Source organism: Corylus avellana, chromosome ca2 (genome assembly GCF_901000735.1).
Source record: "Corylus avellana chromosome ca2, CavTom2PMs-1.0".
Lineage (NCBI taxonomy): Eukaryota > Viridiplantae > Streptophyta > Magnoliopsida > Fagales > Betulaceae > Corylus > Corylus avellana.
Genome location: NC_081542.1, coordinates 11,381,283 through 11,406,195, shown reverse-complemented (window position 1 = coordinate 11,406,195; position 24,913 = coordinate 11,381,283). Strand labels below are relative to the sequence as shown.

The window sequence follows — 24,913 nt, the reverse complement described above, 5'->3', positions numbered from 1 at the left end:
GATTTTGTACAATCTCGTAAAATTTCGGGCCAATCGAATGAAGTTGAATTTTTTTTAAAAAAAGACCAAAGCCCATGAGCCAAACCAAATGCTCAAGTAGCAATACGTACAACTAGAAATCATTTGCCAATAAAATTTACGAGCGTGTGTAAAACTTAAAGGCGATCATGCCGACGGGTGCTACAAAGTGATTCGAGTTCGTTTGTCCCCCGATATTGAAGATTGAACAACATCTTTTTCTGAAAGTTCGGTAGCCCCGATCCCGTGCAAACGGCTCGAATCACTTCATGCCACATGTTGACGAGATGGCCTCGAGGTTTTGTACAATCTCGTAAAATTTCGGGCCAATTAGATAAAGTTGAATTTTCAAAACTAGGACCAAAGCCCAAAGGCCTAACTAAATGCTCTGGTAGCGATACGTACAACTTGGAATCATTTGGGAATAAACTTTACGAGCTTGTATAAAACTTTGAGGCGATCATGTCGATGGATGCCACAAAGTGATTCGAGCACATTTGCATCCCAAAGTTGACGACTGAACAACAAATTTTTTTGGAAGTTCGATAGCCACGATCCCGCGCGAATGACTCGAATCTTTTTGTGCCACTCGTTGATAGAATCGCCTTGATGTTTTGTACAATCTCATCAAATTTTGGGCCAATTTAATGAAGTTGAATTTTAAAAACTAGGGCCAAAGCCCATGGGCCTAACCAAATGCTCTAGTAGCGATACATGCTACCCAAAATCATTTGGGACGAAAAATTTACGAGCTTTTATAAAACTTTAAGGCGATCATGTTAACAGGTGCCACGAAATAATTCGAGTTCGTTTACCCTCCGATATTGACAACTAAAATACAACTTTTTTCTGGAAGTTCTTTAGCCCCGATCCAGTGTGAATGGCTCAAATCACTTCTTGCCGCCCGTTGACAGGATAATCTTGAAGTTTTGTATAATCTCATAAAATTTCGGGCTAGTCAAATGAAGTTGAATTTTCAAAACAAGGACCAAATCCCATGCGCCTGACCAAATGCTTTGGTAGTGATACGTACAACCTAAAATCATTTCAACGAAAATTTACGAGCTTGTATAAAACTTTGAGGCGATCATCTCGATGGGTACTACGAAATGATTCGAGAGTTCATTTGTCCTCTAATGTTGACAACTGAATGACAACTTTTTTCTAAATGTTCAGTAGCCCTGATCCCGAGCGAACAACTTGAATCTCTTCATGTCACCCATTGACAAGATCACCCATAAAAATTAAAAAAAAAAAAAAAAGGTACCGAAAAGAAAAGAAGAATCCGGTTTTCACTTTTTGGTGGAAAATTAAAGCACGTGCAAGAAAGAGACACAGGATTTTGAAAACTACGTGGCCTAAAGACAGTCAATATCGTGTGCTTGCCCAGAACAAGAAAGAGAAAAGAAAAACAAAGAGTGTTGTTTCTTCTCTCTCCGTCTCTCTAAAACGAGGAGTTACTCATGGCGGCTGTGTCACGGTGCCCAGCACCGGTGCAGACTGAGAAGCTGAAGCCATGCTTGAGAGTGGATTTGGGACATAGGTTTTCAAGAAGCTTGGATTTTGGGCATTTGAGAGCACCCAAGTGGAGGAGGACTTTTGAGTTCAGGAAGCTGGAGGTCTCTGCCGCTACCAATAACAATGCAGTGTCTCTGAGCGAGTCCGCACCTCTCCTGACTCGGTCCAAGTGAGTTTCTGATCTATCCTCTCTCTTATTTACGCTTGCTGTTTTCTGGGTTTGCTTAAACCTGTGTGTATGAAGCTTTTCTTTTTACAGATTAATATTTGTGTGCATTTGGTTCAATGAGGGTGGCTTTTTGTTCCTGGTTGTGGTAGTTCTAAGAGGGTTTTGTTTTGTTCATTTGTTGGATTTAGTGTTTGTATGGAACTGTTCTATTGCTATATTTTATTTATTAAATAATGGTTTATTTTAATTGCCCCCCTTCCCAATTGGAATTTGGCTTGTATAATTTGGTTGTACAAAGTTGTTCCTTTTCTGCAAAGGGATTTGTGGTTAGTTGTTTTGAAGCAATTAATACTGGAACTCGATGGCCTGGTAAATTCTCATTATCTTGGTTCTAGAAATTCAATGTAAGAGGGCTAATGTAACTGAGATTAAATGTAACATCGTCCACAGGGTAAAAGTGAAACTCTACATTGGGAGGTCTCTATTCATAATCATGACTTATTTGGCCACTTAATGTTATAAGGTGCTGGGTATTTGTGAAGCCAAGCAATGTAGTTGTAGTGATTAGGTAATGCAAGGACACTTAGATGGACTGCTGGGAAGTCAGAAGTAATAGAATTGATCAGGAATACCTGTGTGTGTGTATATATATATATATATATACACACATATGTACAGTGGCGAAGCCAGAATTTTTGTTGACAGGGGCAAACATGTCAACCAATGGCAGAACTACATGCCATGGTGCCTTGGGGGCCATGTTTTCCACAATTTTATTTAAAAAAAATACCCCTATAACTCTTCAAAAATTAAATTTTTACCCGCTCAAATTTTTAATTTTCTTACTTTTACCCTGACAAACTTCAAATGCTAATTCTGCCTCGAATGCCAACATGCCCCTTTTTCTCTAATTTGGTTTTTCACAAAGAGAGGAGCGGGATACTGGGTTTGTGCAAAAATTTGGCGAATTATATATTATTTCTAATGAACTTTTGGCCAAACAGGAATAATTTACTCATTTCAGAAAAGTTTCATCATACACTTTACATGCAAATTTCAAAAACCAAGAGTAGCATAGAAATGAAGTTTTTGACTAAATTTCTGATGGAATGTCATGAAAATGATAAGAAAATAGTATAATTGATGGAATGGATGTAATGTTTTGGATGGATTAGTAAAGTAAAATGGTTGAATGCATGTAATTTAGAGTAAAAATCAAACTTGAACTTATTCGTGGAGACACCCTCCAAGAAAGAAGAGAAAAATCAGAATTATGAATTATTTCTTATTGTTTTTCCAATATATGAATTATTTCTCATGGAGTCATGGGCCTCTTTATACACTACGTTATTGTCTTTACAATCGGTGGCCTAAGGTTCATATAAATAAATCTAGAAATTTCCAGCTCATAAAACATTTCACCCAGTTTGCCTCTTCATATATTCCCTACGTGGCAATCTCCTTATCTAAACGTAATCAGCACATAACTCTTCTCCTCCAACCGCGTATCCTTGTCTTCTCCTCCCATCTTCTTTTCAATCTACCACTCTCTCATTCAAACGTCTCTTCGTCTTCTCTCATCTCTCTCTCTTTTTTTTTTTTTTTTTCTTTGTCTTCTCCCATGTCTTCTTCCAAGCTTTACCATTCCTATGTCTTCAATAATGTTCAGAGAGAGTGAAGAAGGGAAGAGGCAAGAGGCAAGAGGAGAGAAACAACTCTAAGGGTGGGCAATTAGGGAAGCCAGGGCCACTTTACCTGGGTTAAGAAAAAAATTTAGCAGGCGAGAGGGGCATTATCAACCCCTGCTGGCTTCGTCCCTGTATATATTTGTATTTTAATGCTAATGAACATTGAAGAATAAGGGACCATTTATGCAACTGAAACTTCAGTAAAACTTTGGCTATATAGAATTATGATTAAAGAGCAAGAATGATTGGGTAACAAAAATTCTCTTGAACTTCATATGGTTATTAAGTATTAACATAAATCTATTTATGTTTTATTTGATAGGAATAAATGCAAAATTGTTCTCGGTGGTTGGGCTCAATTACAAATCACTCTATGTGGTATAACAAATAATTTATAGGTTCCTATAGTTAGCCTAAATTATAAATCACTCTCTGTGGTATAAAAAATAATTTATAGGTCCTCAGGGTAGGCTAAAATAACAGTTTACTCCTTAAAATCAATTTTCGTTAAGTAACTTAACAGAATCCGTTACTTTGTCATGTCATATTGCTACAATAAATTAACCTAATCTCTTCTATACCCAAAATTGTATTTCGTGCGTAACCCTCCCTCATTTTCATCTTCCTCGCCATGATTTGGGAGCATTTTACAAGAATTTGACAGTCACATTTTATGAAGCGGCTAAGGAAGGTGAAGATGAGGGAGGGTTACACACGGGGTAAAATTTTGGAGATACAAGAGATTATGTTAATTTACTGTAACAGTATGATGTGGAATGAGGGTTGATGTAATCTTAGCTGGTGTCGTAAAATGAAGTGAAAAATTCTAATTGTCATTTTTGAAAATAAGAAATTAATAAAAACACGTGTCATATTTTTATTGGGTATGACATGGTAAAATGACATATTTTGTTAATTTACTTAATGAAAATTGATTGGAGTAAACTGTTATTTTAGCATACTTTGATGACCTATAAATTATTTTTTATATCATTGAGAGTTTTTTTGTAATTTAGACCAACTACAAGGATCTATAAATTATTTGTTATACCACATGGAGTAATTTGTAATTTAGGCCAACTATAGGGACCAATTTTGCATTTATCCCTATTTGATATTATCATTTACTGAGAAAAAAAGTTATTCATTATATTTTTTTTGATAAGTAAAAAAGATGTATTAAACAAAGCGCAGAGGGGCACAACCCTAGTACACAGGGAGTATACAAGAGAGCGACTAAGAAGGAGAAAATAAAGAAGAAAACATAAAAAGGAAGTCAGGGAAGCTGATCACTAAGGGTGCTAGCCAACCAGCAGTCCAAGTGAAGAGGGTGTACAAGAAATAGTGTATAAGGTCGTCAATATTCCTAGATGAGTCCTCGAAACATCTAGCATTTCTCTCAATCTAAATGCACCACATAAGGCAAAGATGAACCATCTTCCACACAACGGCACTACGAGAATTGCCACCCGCCCACCAAGAAGCAGACAACCCCCTGACGCTACCAGGCATCACCCAACACAAACCAAACCGAGAGAAAATGGCATTCCACAAGATACGCGCAACCCCACAATGAAGAAAGAGATGGTCAACTGACTCCCCATCCGATTCACACATGCAACAACGGTTTATCACAACAATACCTCTCTTTCGAACTATCCAAGGTTAGAGTCTTCCCAAGCGCGGCCGTCCAAGCCAAAAAAGCCACTTTTTTAAGGAACCTTGGTGCGCCATAAACTCTTCCAAGGGAAAGGGGAAGGATCTTTAGAGGCAAGGATCCTGTAAAAAGATCTAACCTCAAATTTTCCTTTACATGAAGAGATTCACCACATCCTATTCTCCCCTACCCCACGCATCAAGTGCGAATGCAAGAGAGTGTAAAACGAGGCCAAGGCCTCCACTTCCCAATCATGAACCCTGCGAATAAAGGAAACATTCCACTGCACGGAGCCATTTGTACACTCCCTGTTATCCGCAATAGACGCATCCTTATTGGTGGCAATATTGGAAAGACCAAGAAAAGCATCCTTGAGAGACATGTCACCGCACCAGATATCCTCCCAAAACCTGATATTGGACCCAAATCCAGGGACCAATCTAATGTGATAATGAAACGACCTCCACCCCTTGCTTATGTACTTCCATAACCCCACCCCATGCGAACCACTAGGAACCCTAGAATGCCAACCACCCCAAACCGCACCATACTTTGCCACCAGGATCTTTCTCCACCAAGCCTCTTTCTCATGAGCAAATCTTCACAACTATTTCCCCAACAAAGCTTTATTCATCAAACGCATATTTCGGATCCCTAAACCTCCCTTAGAGATCGGAGAACATACCTTGTTCCAACTGATCAGATGGAACTTAAACTCATCGTTGATCCCACCCCATAAGAAATCACGTTGAATCTTCTCCATACGCTTCGCCACAAAAGCAGGAATAGGAAACAGAGACAAGAAATAAGTGGGAAGATTGGATAAGGTGCTCTTGATGAGAGTAATCCTCCCCCCTTTAGACAAATACAAGCATTTCCATGGGGCCAGCCTTCTGGCATACTTCTCCAACATGTCCTCCCAACTGGCCTTGACCTTAAACGGGGCCCCCAAAGGGAGACCCAAGTATTTCAAAGGCATAGAAGTTGAACCACAGCCAAGAATGCCAACCAGAATGCCCATATTATTCATACTACCAATAGGGACCAAGACAGATTTAGCCAAATTCACCTTTAACCCAGAAACGGCTTCAAAGCAAACAAGTAAAGCGCCAATGTTTCTAACTTGACTAAGATCTGCCCCACAGAAAACCAAAGTGTCATCAGCAAAGAGAAGGTGAGAGACAATAACCCGATCTGACTCTCTACTTCCCACAGAAAAACGAGACCCCTGTTTATCGAGGCATTGATCATCCTACTAAACGCCTCCATGACTAGAACAAACAAGAAAGGAGAAAGTGGGTCTCCTTGCCTTACTCCCCGTGAGCTATCAAAGAAACCGGAAGAAGATCCGTTGATCAAAACCGAGAATCGCACAGACGAAATGCAATGTTCAATCCAGGAACACCATTTCTCTTCAAAACTGCACCTTCTCAGTAAGTAAAGTAGAAACTTCCAATTCATATGATCATAGGCCTTTTCCATATCCAATTTGCACAACAAGCCAGGTTCCCCTGATCTGATTCGGCTATCCAAACATTCATTGGCAATGAGAACTGAGTCCAAGATTTGCCTACCTTTAACAAAAGCATTCTGGGGTTTATAGATGACCCTATCCATCACTTTCTTCATTCTGTTGGCTAAGACCTTTGCCACAATCTTATAAGTCCCTCCCACAAGGCTAATCGGACGAAAATCCTTAATATCGGAAGCTCCATGTACCTTCGGAATGAGAGCGATGAACGTAGCATTAAGGCTTTTTTCAAATTTACCTTGCTCATGGAACTCCACAAAAACCGCCATAATGTCCACCTTAATCACATCCCAGCAATCCTGGAAAAAAGCCATAGAAAAGCCATTCGGGCCTGGCGCCTTGTCCCTATCCATACCTTTCACCACCTCCCACACGTCTCTTTCCTCGAAAGGAACTTCCAACCTAGAGGCCTCACCAATATTCAATATATCAAAATCATGATCGTCCAGCCTCGGTCTCCAGTTGAGGCTCTCTGAAAAAAGAGACTCGTAGAAACTTGTAACGTGGTTGCTAATGACCCCTTGATCTGAAGTAGTAGAGCCACCCACAGTCAGAGACTCAATAGAATTATGTCTTCTATTTGCATTAGCAATCTGATGGAAAAATTTAGTGCATTTATCTCCCTCTTTCAACCAACGAATCCTAGATTTTTGCCTCCAGCTAATTTCCTCATGTAAGAGAAGAGTCTCCAATTCTTTGGCTAACAACCTCTTCCTCTTAATTTCATCAGCGGATAACCCTCTCTCTTCCTCCACCCTATCAAGAGCCTTTATATCATCCATATGGGCCTTAATGCTCCTTCCCACGTTGCCAAATTCCTGGTCATTCCATCTCTTAATATCCCCCTTAAGAGCTTGTATTTTTTTTGCCAGAATAAAACTCGGAGTACCATGGAAATGGTAAGACTCCCACCAACTTCTTACTTTGTCCACAAAATCCTCCGCTTTAAGCCACATATTCTCGAACTTGAAAGGTCTTTTGCCTCCCAAGAAGCAACTACAATCAAGAATAATAGTTGCATGATCCGAACACACCTGAAGCATCCTCTTTTGTCGAGCGTCCCATTCCGGAGAGACTAGGAATCGGTTTAGCCGTGACCAGGAATGGTTGTTAGACCAAGTAGAGACCCTCCCAGCTAACGGGAAATCCATAAGACCCTGCTCCGATATAAAATCTGCAAAATCCCTCATCGCGGTCCGAGAATAAGCCTCCCCGGATCTTTCACTAGGAAACAAAGTAGCGTTGAAATCCCCACCAATACACCAAGGCAAATCCCACCAACTCATAAGGCCCACCAGTTCCTCCCAAAGGAGACGCTTGATGTTAGCTCTATTAGGGCCATACACCCCCGCAAAAGCCCAAGCAAAACCATCATCGACGTTTCTGAAGGAGCAAGCCGCCACAAAACTGCCCAAAGCCACCTCAACCTTCGTAACTACTCTTCTATCCCACAACACCAAAATGCCACCCGAAGCCCCTCTAGAAGGGACATAGCACCACTCCACATAAGGACACTCCCACAAACTCCTCACAAAATTGTTTGTGCCAAAGTCCACCTTTGTCTCTTGAAAACACACTATATCCATCTTCCAATTTCTAAGCAGATTTCTAACCCTCAGCCTTTTATCCCTTACATTCAAACCCCTCACATTCCAAGAAAGAATCTTTGGCTTAATTAAATAATCCGATTAGCCCTCCCCTTTTTGCAGTCCCTCAAAGAACTTCCATTATGCACCTCATAATTAACGGAGGAATTAAGGTTATTGAGCTCTCTCTTACCTTTTTTTCCCGTATGTGCTTCCATGGCCACTCCCTCTTTCAATGCCTCTCCCGCATCCTTACCATTGTCCTCATTATCAGCCATAATGAGCCCAAAAGCCTCCTCCAACTTCCCAGCTTCTCCATCACAAGAGACACCCACGAGCTTGCTAAATTGAGTAACAAACTCTACCGTAATAGGCTCCTGATCCTCAATTGGAACCAAGGCTAAGGAGTCTGGAACTAATGACTCACCCTGTGAACTGCGGTCCTTATCTCCAGAATAAGCTTTTCCCAAAGAGCAAAAGCTCTCATTACAAACGCTAACCATAGCCCCCTTCCACCTCAATGAGTTGTCCACTCCTGGCAGATCCCACTTCTCCAGACCCGAAGGAATCTCCCCCTGCAAATCGATCGGCTTCTGTCCAGCACCATTACTCTCCCCCAAATCCTTACCCGTCTTCTTCTGACTCATGTCCGGCAGCTCCCATCTTTCAAAACCTGGAGGAAGCTCTCCCTGAAAATCACTCCATTCCTTTTACGATAGCTTCGCCGGCTGGACCAGCTTGACATTAACCAACTGGCCTGAGCCCCCTCCCTCCCCCTTATCAATCCCCCTCCCAAACTTCCCCCCTGCCAGCAAAACTTCCGGCTGCCCCAAAGTTGGCATCTTCAGCTTCGCACGAACACCGGCAGCTGACCCAGAAGGTGCCGACAGAGCAACACAAGTCGAAACCTCTCTTCGATCCCCTACCGGAAGAATCGTTGGCTCCTTACCTAGAATACCCAGGCCTGCATCGCACACCCACGTCGACGCCGAAGCTGGTGCGACCGGTCCGATCGCCGAAGAGAGCACAACAACTTTATCGGCGCCCAGAGCGCCTTCCCTTGCCGCAACCTCCATCGTCGACCCCTTCACTGTCGGCGTAACCATCATCGGCGCCTTTGCCGGCGACACAAAAAGTGCCGGAAAATCTAAGTTTGTGAAAATCAGAGAAGGCTGATGCCCAGTGTTGAAAGATGAAGCACCCATATCCCCCGCCTTACCCGCTACCTTTCTGCTGTAAAATTTTAGAACCTTATTGGGTCCAAGTCCCGCAACAGAGGCCTTTTCCTTCTGACCTGCCGAAGTCTTGGGTTGGACCATGGGCTGATTCCTAGGCAGTCCACTAGGTTGGGCCACCTGGGACATTTCCAAAAAGTTTTTAGGCCCAAGAGAGCCAGACCCACAAGTACAAGTGCAACGAACACCTATCCCTTCGAGACAATTCCTGATTTCCTCCTATAACTTTAACAGGGAAATCTTCAACTTTTCCTTCTCCCCCGCACACACGCAACCCTGACCATACATTCCAGAAGCATGCTCCTCACAGACTTTCTCCTCGTAACTTGAAGTCTTCTTCTACAATACCTCACAGCTAGCACCACTGTTCAATGTATACCTAACCGCCGGACCCTTCGCCAGAGCAGCCACCTGAACCTCACGACCAGCATGGCAGTCAGCAAGAGCGCTTGGCCCGGACAATTTGCTGATCCCTGCATTACCTCCTAACAGCCATTTGGGAACTCTCGCAATCGGTTCTGCATAAGACCCAAACGGTTCCTTCACCTGCTTCGATGAGGAAAGCAAGACCTCTGAAAAGCTCCTTCTCTGTTTCCTTGTCACTGCCTTCCTTGCTTCCCCAATGAATGGTTGAACAAAATCAATGGCAATCCGCAACTCTGACTGAAGCTGGTCCCAGCCCTTCCTGTGCCTACCCTCTAGCACCATAACTCTACCTCGCCTATCTCTACCATCAAACTCCTCTAAAACCAGAAAGCTCCCATGCCTATTGAAACATTTCTGGGCTAACGCACGTGGAAAACTATGAGTAGATTCATCCCAAAATACCCTTGAATCCTCCACCGCCATCAGCTTATTAAAGATATTTACTAGCCAAACCGCTTCTTTCCAATTCAGCCGTATCCAACGCGTCTTACCTCTACAGCACTCTTGTAGTTTCAACACCATATCTGCATCCTTCACGATCATCACAAACTCCTTAGACTCCACTTTCCAGACTCTAGACAACCCCATCGCTGTTTTGAAGAGATTTTAGTATAGAATAACTGATTATGCATACCGCCTTCTCATTTGAAGTGCTACACACGGCAACTTTGATTCCTTTTTCTAAAGCCTGATCAATTAGCCTGTGTAATTTGATAAGAGAAATACATCAAAGTCAAATTTTTGGAGATCTAAAATTTTATCTCAGACAAGGTTAGTTTTATCTAACATACCACATTATATAGTTTTTGCTGATTAGATTTCCCTTTGACGTATTTGAGAGATAGGTCTTAATGATAGTATTGGTGATTTTTCTTTTTAAATATGTCAGAAGCTACTTATGAGCCTCTTTTCTTCCCATTCCAGTATGCATATCTGCTACATTTAGTCTGGTTGTAATGTGGTATGTTAATTGCTTTCAGGATGAAACGTCACACAATTTCAGTGTTTGTTGGGGATGAGAGTGGAATAATAAATCGAATTGCGGGGGTGTTTGCTAGGAGGGGTTACAACATTGAGTCCCTTGCAGTTGGTTTGAACAAGGACAAGGCTCTCTTTACCGTAGTTGTCTCTGGAACCGAGAAAGTTTTGCGACAAGTTGTTGAACAGCTGAACAAGCTTGCGAATGTCATTAAGGTTATGGCTCACCTGAGATAATCCGGAAGTATTCTGTAGAAATCTTAATTCTTGGTGTTGGTATTGCTGATTGTTTATTTCTCTAACTTAAATTTATTTCAGTGAGGCAGGGGAATTGTTTACTTTTTATTTTTAAAATGAACCTTCCAAGATGTTGCTTTCTTGCTACTGCACTAGCTCTTCTAATACTTTGTGTTTTTTTCTACTAAATATAGATAGATATATAACTTTTTGGACTGACTGTTTACTTATTTGGTTCTGCACTTTACTTCTTGAGTAACTTATCTAATTGATCAGGTTGAAGATATCTCAAGGGAGCCACAAGTAGAACGTGAACTGATGCTTATAAAACTTAATGCAGATCCAAATAACTGTGCTGAGGTAATTATTTAGATCATTCAATCACTGGTCTGAGACATCATCACTTGGATGGTCTACTTTGACTTGAAAAGCAAAACTGTCCCATCAGTCGGTTATCTTTTTTTCTAAGGGGATATTGGTGCGTTTTACAGTCTGTAGATAATGTTTGGAGACAAATATCACACCATTGGAGTAGGAAATCATGTTTCAAGCGCTTTTTCTTTGTACTGGGTACAACTTTCTGCACCCAGTTTGATTATTTTTTTTGATAAGTAAAGATGTATAAATCAACAGTTTGATTATTTCCTAGCACAAATGCCTCATTGATCTCATTGTTTTTGATCCAGATATTTATCCTTTCGACTTCTTTTTTTTTTTGCTTTCCAAGACTTGTTTTTTTTTTTCTTAAATTTTTATTTATTTTTATTTTTTTAAAATCTTTTGGGGTATGTATTGGCAAATTGAGATAACCTCCCCTTTTAAGTTATTAGAGGTCATTGATGTGTTTTGCTAAAACGTAATTATATACTAATGTGGCATTTTGAAAAAAATACAAAAAGAAAAATAGAACAGTGGAATTTCCATAAAAAGTGTGATAATTTCTCAGGTATCTGGGCTGGTCATTTCATACATCTTTGAGGTGGGGCTCACTTAAATTAAGTGCATGGCCTACATGTATGCCATGCTGTGTTCATACTCTATTGTGGTGTCATACATTTCACTAGGGTGGCAAGTCGGAATTAACCAGTAAGGTGTTCTAAGTGTTTCTTACTGTATGGAGTTCAGTTTTTTTTTTTTTTTTTTTTCAAGATGGGAGTGGTTCTCTGATTTGAGGGCAATAAGCACCTTCCTTTTCAGTGGTTTTCCTTTCATTTTAGTGCATTGAAGTACCTGATCTCTTCTTTGTGCTATAATCTCCAGATAATGTGGTTAGTAGACATCTTCAGAGCAAAAATTGTTGATATCTCAGAAGATTCGCTGACTATTGAGGTGAATTTTTGTCAGATTCTTAGCTTTTACTTGTGTGTTTCAGTTATGACACTTAGCTAGCATTTGGTTTTAGATATGAAGACAAACATTGATAACAAACTTAATTCACAATTACTCAAAAATAAAGAAAGTAACTTGAGATACATGTTATTATAATTGTAATTGTTATAATTATCAATATGTTATTATACTACTACTACTATTTTATTTGAAATAGGGAAAACCTCTTATTTGAAGAAACATTCAGGGTCAAAACTATGGCTAATGAGTGTCTAGAAAGTCGTCTTCGATCGGGGGAACTTGGCGTACTATGCAAGTTGGATTTGGAGAAGTCGTATGATCATTTTAACTGGGATTTCTTGCTGTATTTGCTTAAGCGATGTGGTTTAGCTCTCGAGGGATACAGCAGGGGGATCCACTTTCGCTGCAGTTGTTTGTGGTGGTTATGGAAGCTTTGAGTTGGATGTTGACTTTGACGATAGAGCAGGGCCTATTGACAGCGTTTTCAGTGGGGTCAAGAAACCATAAAGCTTTGGTAGTGTCTCATTTGCTGTTCCCTGATGAAACTTTGATTTTTTGTGGTGCACAGTTTGAGCAAATTTGACACTTGTGGTTTATATTCTTGTTTTTTGAAGTAGTGTCGGGATTGAGAATCAATTTGGGTAAATCTGAGCTTGTTGTTATAGGAGTGGTGGAAGATGTCGGAGACTTGGCTCATATTTTTGGGTGTCGAGTTGCCTCTTTGCCTATGAAGTATTTGGGTTTGCCGCTTATAGGGCATGTCTATTTGGAATGGCGTTATTGAGCAAATGGAATGTCGGTTGGCTGGTTGGAAGAAACTGTATTTGTCTATGAGTGGTCCGTTGACTTTGCTTAAAAGTACCCTTTCTAATTTTCCTACATATTACTTATCATTATTTCCTATTCCAATGGGAGAGGTTAATAGGATTGAGAGACTCCAAAGTGATTTCCTTTGGGGTGGCATTGGCTATGAGGTAAAATTCCACTTAGTAAATTGGAAGCAAATCTGCACGCCGCTAAAAGCGTGGGGGCTAGGTGTTCGGAATTTGCTTCAATTTAATGGAGCCTTATTGGGAAAATGGTTATGGTAGTATGCTAAGCAGAGCGAGGCCTTATGGAAAATGGTGATTGAAGCTAGATATGAGAGTATAAGGGGTGGATGGTGTTCAAAGGACGTTATGGGGACACATGTAGTGGGTGTGTGGAAACATATTTGAAGGGGGTGGGACAGTTTTTTCAAATTTGTTTGGTTTGAGGTGGGGATTGGGTCTAAAGTAAGTTTTTGGCATGATATTTGGTGTGGTGATTAGGAGTGGGCAAAACCCGCTCCACCCGCCCTGCCCAACCCGATTATTGTCTATAAAATTGTGGTACGAGATTTTTTTTTGGATTTCCGGCTGGGGCCGGCCAGATTGTGGGAAAGTAATTTTAAAATACCCTGGGTAACCGGCCCCACCCTGGATACCCAAAAAAAAACCCTAAAATCCTTGATTCTTTCTTTCCTCATGCAATTCTCTTTCTTTCCTAACGCAGTCATGCTGTTCATTCTTCACTCATCCTAGCGGCGCCTCATTCTCCAACCTCCACAAACCACGGCTCCACCTCCAGTGCTCCACGCTTGACCACGTCCTGGTTCCTCTCTCTGAATCTCCTTCATTCTCTTTCTTTGAGGCTGTTGTTTGTTTTGAACAAGCTTATTTCAATTTGATGGGGGGTAATGAGTTCTCGTTGTTTTGACCTTACGATTGTATACAAATCTACTTTTAGATGGTTACAAGCTTCTAACCTGTACCCTTTAGAAGGAGTTGGATGCTTTTATGGTTGAAAGCCCTATGTTACTAGTTCTTTTCTTCCTTTTCTTGCTTTTGCCTTCTTCTTTTATCTTTTCTTTGGAGAATGATTGAAGGGGTTGCTTTCACTTTTGCAGAAGAAAGAAGAAAGACACATAATACCCGCCCCGCCTTGCCTGCCCTTGATCACCCACCCCCACCCCGCAAAATTTGAGACCTGGTAGATACTGTTCATTACAGCCAAGTCTCGGGTATAATTTAAAATACCCTACAAAATTCGAGACCCGGTAGATACTGTTCATTATAGTCAGGTCTTGGGTGTAATTTAAAATACCTGCTAGGTGCGGGTCGGGTATCAAAAACCCCAAAACCCGGACCGATCCGACCCATGCCCACCCTTAGTGGTGATAGACCATTGAAGCACGTTTTTTTTTTGGCTTTGTTACTATTGCTAGACACAAAGATGCGTGGGTGGCAGATAACTTTCAATGTCATGATGGGGTTATTCAGTGGAATGTCCTTTTTATGCGATCAATCTAGGATTGGGAGATAGAGTTGGTACTATCATTCTTTAAGCAGTTGTATTCTTTCAAGTTACGTCATGGAGAGGGGGATCAGTTGGGATAGAGCTCGTCCAAGAGGGTTAAGTTTGAGGTGAAGTCATTTTATAAGGTGTTATCTGGCCAGACTCGTTCTGTATTTCCATGGAAGAGCATTTGGCGAGTAAAGGCTCCTTCGAGGGTGGCGTTGTTTGGGTGGACAGCAGCCTTAGGGAAAATATTTTTTGATAAGTAATAATGCATTAAGAGCGCAGAGGGGCGCAACCCTAGTACACAGGAAGTATACAAAGGAGCGACTAAGTAGGGGAGAAAGAAGAAGAGAACAAAAAGAGAAAATCAGGAAAATCAATCACTAAAGGAGCAAGCCATCCTGCTGTCCATGTGAATAAAGTGTACAAAAAGAAATGAATAAGATCCTCTAGGTTCCTCGACAAATCCTCGAAGCATCTCGCATTCCTTTCCTTCCAAAGACACCATAGAAGACACAAGGGAGCCATCTTCCAAACCACCGCACTACTAGATCTACCTCCCGCCCACCAACTGGCAAACATCTCCATGACGCTTCTAGGCATAACCCAACTCAAGTTAAAGCGAGAGAATATGACCTCCCACAACTTGCGCGCAACCCCACAATGAAGGAAGAGATGGTCCACAGACTCCCCATCCACCTCACACATGCAACAACGATTAACCACAACAATACCTCTCTTCCGAACATTATCCAGAGTGAGAGATTTCCCAAGAGCGGCCGACCAAGCAAAAAACGCCACTCGCAAAGGAGCCTTAGTACGCCAAATCCTTCTCCAAGGGAACTGATTAGGCTCCTTAAGGGCGAGCCTCTTGTAGAAAGTGCGGACCTCAAACTTCCCTTTCCTTGAAGGAATCCACCACATACGGTCAACCCCTTCCCCCCGGATCGGAGACGAATACAAGAGTGAGAAGAAAGAGGCTAAGGCCAACTCCTCCCAATCATGGATGCTACGGGTAAAAGTAACGTTCCAGTGCACCATCCCATTTACACACTCCCGAATATCCGCAATGGAGGCATCCTTGTTGCGGGCTATAATAAAAAGGCCCGGAAAAGCATCTTTGAGGGGCGTCTCGCCACACCAACAATCCTCCCAAAATTTGACCTTCCCCCCCAAACCGGGAACTAATCTGAAGTGGCACCGAAACGACCTCCAAACCCCACAAATGAATTTCCATAGCCCCACCCCATGCGTTCCACGAGGAACATTTGAACGCCAACCACCCCAAACCACCCCATACTTGGCCACCAAGATACTTCTCCACCAAGCTTCTTCTTCATTTGCAAATCTCCATAACCATTTCCCCAAGAGGGCTTGGTTGAAAAGGCGCAAGCTCCGAATCCCTAGACCTCCCTCAGAAATCGGAGAGCAAACCTCGTGCCAACTGACCAAATGGAATTTGGGTTCATCCTTGAAACCTCCCCATAAAAAATCCCGTTGAATCTTCTCAATACGGTTCGCCACGGATATAGGGATGGGAAACAGGGACAGAAGATAGGTGGGCAAGTTGGATAAGGTGCTCTTGATGAGAGTGAGCCTCGCCCCCTTGGACAAATAAGAACGCTTCCACGAGGCCAACCTTCTAGCAATTTTCTCCACCATATCATCCCAAACAGCCAACTGCTTGAAGGAAGCCCCTAACGGAAGACCCAAATACTTCAAGGGAAGCGAGCTAGTGCCACAACCCAAGACGCCGGCCAGCTCATCCGTCTCAACTGAATCTCCGACTGGGACCAAAACAGACTTGGCCCGATTAATCTTTAGCCCGGAAACCGCCTCAAAGCCTATACTGAGAGCTTTAATAAATCTAACATGTTCCGGTTCTGCCCCACAAAACACCAAAGTATCGTCAGCAAAAAGAAGGTGGGAGATCGACACCCGCTCATGCTCCCTGGCACCCACATAGAACCCATTGATGAAACCCCTGCTTATGGAGGCATTAATCATCCTACTAAAAACCTCCATGACCAAGATGAACAAAAAAGGCGATAGAGGGTCACCTTGTCTAACCCCGCGCGAGCTCACAAAGAAACCGGAGGGCGAACCATTGATCAACACCGAGAACCGCACGGACGAGATGCAATGCTCAATCCAAGAGAAAATATTGGTGCATGATAATCTGCGAAAGAGGAATATTGTGGTGGTTAAGTGGTGTTGTATGTGCAAGAAGAATGAGAAGTCTGTTGATCACTTTTTTGCTTCATTGTGAAGTTTCAGGAGAACTTTGGAGTTACATTCTTACATTGTTTGGGGTAGAGTGGGTTATGCCGAGATGGGGTGGTTCGATTAGGTGTGGTCTAGTTAAGGAAATATAGAGGCTGGTTCCATTGTGTGTAACATGGTGTATTTAGCATGAGAGAAATGCGTGGCTTTTTAAGGATGTCGAGATTTCGGTGGTAGAGTTGCGGAAGTCTATACTTAACAGGTTACATATGTGGATAGCAGCGCACCATAGCTTGGATGTTCCTACTTTAGTTTTTATTTTTATTTTTTATAAGTAATTGTTGTATATATCAAAACACCAAGGGGACACAACCCGAATACACAAGAAGCATATAAAGAGAGCGCGAAACACCCAGAAAAGCCCTAAGCTCCCAAGGAGCACCCACAAGAGACCCAAAAAGAACCACCCAAGAAACACCCTACACAAAGGCTAACCCACAGCACCCAACCACCCCACAAAATCACCCCACATCCCTAACCCTACTCGAACCACTGCCCCTAGCCTCAAAGTTAATGGAGCATTCCAAATTCTTGAGCTCCCTCTTTCTTCCCTTGACCTTTGGAGCATAAAAGTCTTGAGCTCCCTCCTCATCGATGGCAATCAAAAGACTTTCCTCATTCCCTCCCCAAGATTTCATCGCGAACTTCATCTCGCCCTTCACCCCCAGCAGCACCTTTTTCTTATGCAGTTGTTTAGCTTCCTTATCCTTCGCTCTCCGCGAATATCCCACAATAGACTTGGAAACAGAGTATTGTTTATCTATCAAAACTTTGGCAGGTGCAGGATTTATAGGAGCATCCTCGAAAACTCGAGGTTGTTTCACCGGCGAAACAGAAGCCACCGAAGGAATAGTAGCCACCACCGGAGAAACAGAAGCCTCATCCTTCATCCTGCTCTGAAGCCTCGCCGAAGAAATAGAAATTGCCGCAGAAATCGCCGGAGGAAAAGAGAATTGTTTTGCAGGAATAGTAGCCACAATTGGAGGAACAGTTACTGTCACAAGAGTCACCGGAGAAGATTTCCGACCAAAATCTGCAGTCACCAAGCTCGGGTAACTCGCCGGACAAACCATCGCATGCGTAATCGCTGCTGTTGGGGATGACACCGACGAGACCAAGTCCAAAACCGAGCTCAATTGAGAATACACCGGCGAGACCAAATCCAGGATCAAATCCGATTCCGGATCCAGATCTAAACCCGGATCCCTATCCCAACTTGGATGCATACCCAATACCGGATCCATACCCGAAATCGGATCCATACCCAAAACCCGGATCTAGATCTAGATCCACACCAATGGCCCCCATACCATCAAGGTTATGCCAATTTCCAGTGGGCTTCACCTGCATACCTTCCAGCAGGCCTACATGCAACCCGTCAAGGATCCGGACCCATTCCACATGAGAAAACCCTAGATACTTCTTTACCCACCAATTGACAAAAAAACCCTTCATCTTCTTCCTTCTCAACCCAGCTGTAGCCGCCGCCAATGAGTCACCGTTCTTCTTCCTCTTCGGCAATCTCTGTGGGATTATCGACACCGGCATCTCCAACTCATAGCAGTCCACTGCCTTACGCATCTCAACACCACCGCTACCCATCCCAAAGCCGTCTGAATAAGGTAGTACATCGAGGAGGCAAGAGGACAAGAGCTTCGGAGTTGTCACCGCACGTATCACATCCACAAACGACCTCCTAGTAAACAAATCCGCCGAAGAGGGTGCCATATGAGCCTCCGAATCTAACCCTTTCTCCTTTGTTGCAATCAACAGATGCAACTCAACCGCAAACCGCTGCCATCCTCGTCCATTCTGGCCTTTTGGGATCCATATGACACCTTTACGTCCACCCTCAACATAGATGCCCACCTGCAAGAACCTTCCCACCTTGTTACCGCCCCCGTGAACCATCAGCGCCGTCCCATCCTCCTGGTAAGCCTTGGCGAACTCCTCCTTCGCCAGAGACAGACACGCCGCCTGCAACGAATCCATCAACCAAGAAGATGCTGGATGGCTCACACAAATAGCCCTTACGAACCCTTTCCTTTTTTCCTCCAAACGAAAATCAGGATACCCATCCTTCACCGAAAGGCAAAAAGATTTAGCTTCAATGTAAAAACGATGCTCCATGAAAAAGCGCTCACCAATCCCTAGCGAGCAGCGCCAACACGCACCACTGCTAGGGTGAAAATTCTCAACGAACTTGGTTCGACGAGAAGAGAGAGAGGACTAGTCCCAGTGATGCACTCTAACCCTTTCCTTTTTTCCTCCAAATAAAAATCAGGATACCCATCCTTCGCCAAAAGGCAGAAAGATTTAGCTTCAATGTAAAAACGATGCTCCATGAAAAAGCGCTCACCAATCCCTAGTGAGCAGCATCAACACGCACCACCGCTAGGGTGAAAATTCTCGACGAACCTGGTTCGACGAGAAGAGAGAGAGGACTAGTCCCAGCGATGCACTCTAACATGCAGCCTCATTTTTTTTTTCTTGATTTCATGAATTTATTTTCTTCTTCTTTCTATTAGGGGTTCATCTTTGAATACTCCATGTGTAATAGGGTTATGCCCCTCTACGCTTTATTAATGATATGAAATTACTTATAACAAAAAATAAGAATGCTTTAAAACATAAATTAATGACTGAAATAAAAAACTGAAAATTACTTTAAAGACAATAATGACTTGACCTTTAAAAACATATAAAATTTGACTCAAACAGATGCCATACTTGATTTTCAAACATGAAAAAGTTCTATGTAGCCAAAACTGAAAATTACTTTAGAGACAGTAACTTGACCCTTATTCGATCACTGCATCAAAGAGTTACTCCTAAAAGTTCTCTTATTCGAAGAAGGCGATTGGTAAGAGTGAGGAAAATTCTTTCAATTTTGGAGTAAAGGAAAGACTTTATGCTTGAGGGCGTTTTAAAGAGTTTTGAACTAAAGGGGTTGGCTCAAGTGGTAAGGGCATTGATCTTGATGGCATCTCCATAAGGCTTAAGGTTCAATTTTCCTTGAGTTCAAACAATTCCTTGGGGCCATGCTTGCCGGAAAAGCCGGAGTTGGGGCGCTTTGTACAATTCAAGGTTTGTCTGACAAAGGTGGGTACATCAAGTAACCTTGCCTTGGAGGGGTTCCCCATCATAAATATAAAAAATTTGTAGCTCAGAAAGAGCAGCAATGTCACAACTTCATTGTGTCTAATTGTTGTCAAACCCACTTAATTTTTTTACTATATTATAGTAAGAAGTTTAGTTCACATGCCCAACTTTTTGTCGACCCATTTTTTAGATGGAAATGAAAACATATGGATTGATGTGTCCTTGTTTCCAAAGAATTTCGAATATATAGATCCATTATTATACGTTTTCATTACAAAGCTGAGGTTAATTTAGCATTTCATGACCTTAAGTTGAGAAATAAGGTTCCATTTATCTATAACAGAGGTATCTCAATCATGGACTTTGAGTTTTTTTCTTTTTTACTTAAACACATGGACAACTAGAAATATAATATATATCCATGCCCACATTACTATTTCATGTTAATTGTGAGATCTTGATTCCTTGTGTTTATTGTGCATAAGTAATGCACTATGGGTCTTGCACGCATCTGTAGGTTTTGGACCTTTTGTCAAACCTTATGTTAAAGCATTTATCCTTATGTGCTAACTTTACGTTTGAATTGTGGGACCAGATTATTTTTGTCTTATAAATCTTCAAAGTAAGTTCCACATGGATATTTCAGGTCACTGGAGACCCGGGGAAGATGGTTGCTGTTCAAAGGAACTTAAGCAAATTTGGAATCAAGGAACTCTCAAGAACTGGAAAGGTAATTCATCCATATTTGTAGGCTCTTTGTTTCTACATGCCATCGTGTGTATGCATTTCTATATATTCTTAAGTTATTCAGTTTCTTAATGATAAACACATGGAATGGATGGAATAGCTATTCCATAATTTTGTAAGATTTTTAGCATTGGAATAGCCATTCCCATTGGAATGACTATTCCTTAAATTGAGAAATAGACTATATTTTCCAAATAAACCCACAATATTTTTCTTTTGAAATCCACCGCTGGCTATTGCCGGAGTTTGTCGGGGCCGGTTGCAGGACATCAGAATTCACCACCGGTCCTAGGAGTTCCACCTTCTTAAACAAATAGAGCCTCAATATATATTTTTTTAAATGTGGGCATTTTAATAATTTTGGTTTAATTCCAATGAGAGTTCACCAAACTGACGAATATGAATAGCTATTTAATTTCTGAAAACCTCTTTGAAAGTGGATTATCATCATGCGGTGCGGCTGACATGTAAAAGGGTTGTAATAACGAGATTCCTGATTCGTTACCTCTAGGACTAGTAACCTCAATTCTCAATGCTTTTCTGAATTTTTTATACCTTTAGACAGGCAGAAGCAATATGTATCTTAGATGGTATACTTTCAAATACAATTCGGTTCTATAATTATTTTATTTGAGTGTGAGATAACTGAATATACTTCTATTTTCCACGTTTCTATAATTTTTTTTTTTTTTTGATAAGTAATAGAAAATAATTATTAAATATGTAAGGCGCCCCTACGTATACAGGAAGTATACAAAAGTGCAAAACCCCCCTATCCACCCCCAAAACACCAATGTAAGAGCCACCCTATTAGAATTACAGCCAAGTTGACCCCACACACACCCCTAACTTTTCCACCACCATTAAGTCCCATAGAAGCAAAATACCACCTGAAGTCCCACAAGAAGGCACCCCCATAAACTGCACAAAATACCACCTGAAGCCCCACAAGAAGACACCCCCATAAACTGCGCAAAACGCTAAGCCATGAGCCTTACCGTTTCTATGGCTTGAACACTCGCCTCTAGCATCATAGTTGATGGAGTAGTCCAAATTTCTTAGCTCCCTGCTGCCTTTAAAACCAAGATTAGAGAGAGAAGCCAATTCCTCACAGCAATGCTCCTCTTCGATAGTTGTCAAAAGAGCCAAAGTTGGCGCCTCATAACCCACCGTAGAGATCCCCAAAAATAGGATATTACTCCTTTGCACAATGCAAAGCCTCATCTAAATACCCGGAATCTCCCAACGCAAGATGTGATCGTTAGGTCTGGAGAAGCTCATATGTCTGCCATAACTGCCAGCAAGGCTTTTGGAGAGCCATCAACCTGAGTGAAGGGACTCGAGCAACCACGACCCACAGCAAAGCCTACTTTGGACCTGGGACCTGTGACTTAGCCCAATTTGGTAGCCCTCTTGGCGTTGGGCTTGCATGCCAGGAGAAAGCATGACCCAACCCGCAACTTCAACCCCTTCTTACAACGCTTAGTGGTCCTAGGAATAAAAGTGGGCTTTTGGGTAGCAACTAAAGAATGGTCCTTGGGGCTTGGCCCAAAAACCTCCAAGCCTTCACACACACGCAAATCAACCTCCACTTTGATTTGTTCAAGATGACCTATCCATGCCCAAAGCAATCCAAAACCCTTCCTCTTTCCAACTTGAGAAATCATGTCATCCTTTGAAGCACAAAACGAGGAAGAAGCCGAACCTTGGGCTATGAACCTTGACTTTTGATCCGCGTCAAGTTGCTTCTTGTCCAATAGAGCGTCAAGACACATCGTCATCACCTTCTTCGAAATTGAAAAATTCTCCACCAAGTGCACCATCTCTGCAAACGACGAAGAGCCACCTACCATGATGGGCCCTTTCCTACCATAAGGGTTGTGCCCTTACCCACCCCAGATCCTGCTTCCCTGATGAAGAGGAAACACTAGACGACTGACACAACACCACACGATGGTTCCTTTACCGACTGTGGAATTAAAGAAAAGCTTCAACTTGCTAAGTTCGGCCTCAAAACAACTCCATCCCCGCCCTTCTCGTACCTCAGAGATCATGATGAGTCCTCTCTGGCCACCCACTACATGCACAGCCACTTCTAGAAACTGGCCAGACTTGTTGGAGCCTCTTCGAGTGATAAACATCTTGGATTCCTCTCTAAATGACTTGATGAACTCCCTTGTTATAGAAATGTGAATCAACTCCTCCACCATGGATTTCAACCAAGCAGTACACAATCCCAACAACTAAACACGGGATAAGCCCCTTCTCCTTTCCTCTAGCTGGAGAACAAAGGGGCAACCACCGAGAGCTCGAATGTTTTAGCCTCAAGGTAAAACCATCTCACAAAATCCATCTCCGGCCACACACCGTGTGCACCTTCATCGGCAAAGCCAACAACAATGCAGTCTAACATGTAAGACAAGCCACAAACACCACAGCCAGCAATGAGAAACTCAACCCGTAGGACGACAAAGTTGTTGAAATTAAGATGATGTGAGAATATTGAGCGGAAGCAAGAGAGAGAAATAACACAAAGAACTTTACGGGTGGTTCGGTTTTAGACACCTATGTCCACCTCTCAGAATACCCCTAAGGGTTACATTGTGCTCATAAACTTTTTTGCCTACGATATAAAGGTCCTTATTTATAGGGTAATGTCTAAATACAAGTATAGTAATTAAATCCCTTTGATTTGATTACAATCCTAATATTTGATTACAATTAGCATATAAATAGAGAATATTTGATATCATCGTAATTATGGAATATACGGAAAATATATTATATTTTCCGAATATTCTAACAAAAGCCACCCAAGACCTGGCAGCTACAAAATGGAGACACAAGAGAGGAGTAGCGGGATGCGCCTGCACGCGCCACCACTAGGAATTGATCGAACAACTAAAGTTACTGGCATATCCCATAGACATGTTTGCCTTATTTTCCGCATTCTATAAATATACATTTCAAAAATATATAATTGTGAGAAAAATAGTTTTAAAAATCTAATCAGATTAGGTTAGTAGCTTATGGTGACCATCCATGATTGGGTTCCTTAATAAATGTCGTTAATCAATTAAGACAAACAGTTGTTACTCATTAATATATAACAAGGATTTCCCATGTGATGAGTTTGAATTTCAATATGTGTAGATTGCCTTGCGACGGGAGAAGATGGGTGAGACGGCTCCATTCTGGGATTTCTCTGCTGCTTCTTATCCAGATCTTGAACAACCATCTCCTACTAATGTTCTTGTAGAGAATGCAAATCGATCACTTAATGGCAATGTCAGTACATCCTCAAAGGTTTGTACTTTTTGTTCTATCAAGGAGGTTCTGCTTGCTATTCCTTTTTTGTCCATGACTATCTGTTTTTTTTTTTTTTTTTCTTCTCTATATTAGAAATTACTGCATAGAGCTATAGGATTTTACTTATCACATGTGCATAGTGGGTACCTCATTTTCACATGCCAATTTTAACAGGCTTACCATTTTAGATAATTTGTTCTATCTTTTGCATATGCTCTGACCAAGTACATCTGAAAAATCATTATTTAAAAAATTAACTTCCTTATTTTTGGAGGATGAATTATTGAACTTATAAACTTATATGTTGATTGAACTGTTTGTGTTTGTGAATTTTAACCAAATGCAGTTTGAGAATAAGGAATCCTAGGGGCAGCCATGGTTTTAAAACTTTTATTAATCCTTGAATCATTTGGGAGGAGATATTGCTATTATTTAATAAAGAGAACATATAATCCTTTGGGAAAAGTCCACGTATCCCTCTAACTACCATTCAATTAACAATCTTCCCTCCAAACTACCAAAAACTTTTTAACGCCTCCCAAGGACAAAAAGAAGAAGACAAAAATGACTTTAAATTTTTTTTATTAAGACAAATACCCTGATAAATTCAAAAAAATAAAAATAAACTAAAAATAAAGACACAAAAATAGGATTAGCAAAAGAAAGAGGGGATGAAATTAGGCCAGAGAAACTGGAGGCCAAGATGAACCAACATGGATTCTTTTTGTTTCTTTTTGTTTTTGGGTTTTATAGAGAGCTT

At 41.6% G+C, this 24,913-nt stretch overlaps 1 protein-coding gene across 2 annotated transcripts in view; it reads left to right on the top strand.

Annotated features, from left to right (window-relative positions):
* Positions 1-1,413: 1,413 nt before the first annotated feature.
* The window catches only part of LOC132172611 (acetolactate synthase small subunit 2, chloroplastic-like), a 46,744-nt gene continuing 23,244 nt past the window's right edge, over positions 1,414-24,913 (top strand). For both annotated transcript variants that reach the window (XM_059584143.1, XM_059584144.1), the window contains exons 1-6: positions 1,414-1,705; positions 10,809-11,022; positions 11,320-11,403; positions 12,304-12,372; positions 20,744-20,827; positions 23,998-24,150. In XM_059584143.1, the coding sequence (XP_059440126.1) occupies positions 1,482-1,705; positions 10,809-11,022; positions 11,320-11,403; positions 12,304-12,372; positions 20,744-20,827; positions 23,998-24,150 (828 nt within the window). In that variant the 5' untranslated portion in view covers positions 1,414-1,481. The remainder of the gene's footprint in view (positions 1,706-10,808; positions 11,023-11,319; positions 11,404-12,303; positions 12,373-20,743; positions 20,828-23,997; positions 24,151-24,913) is intronic.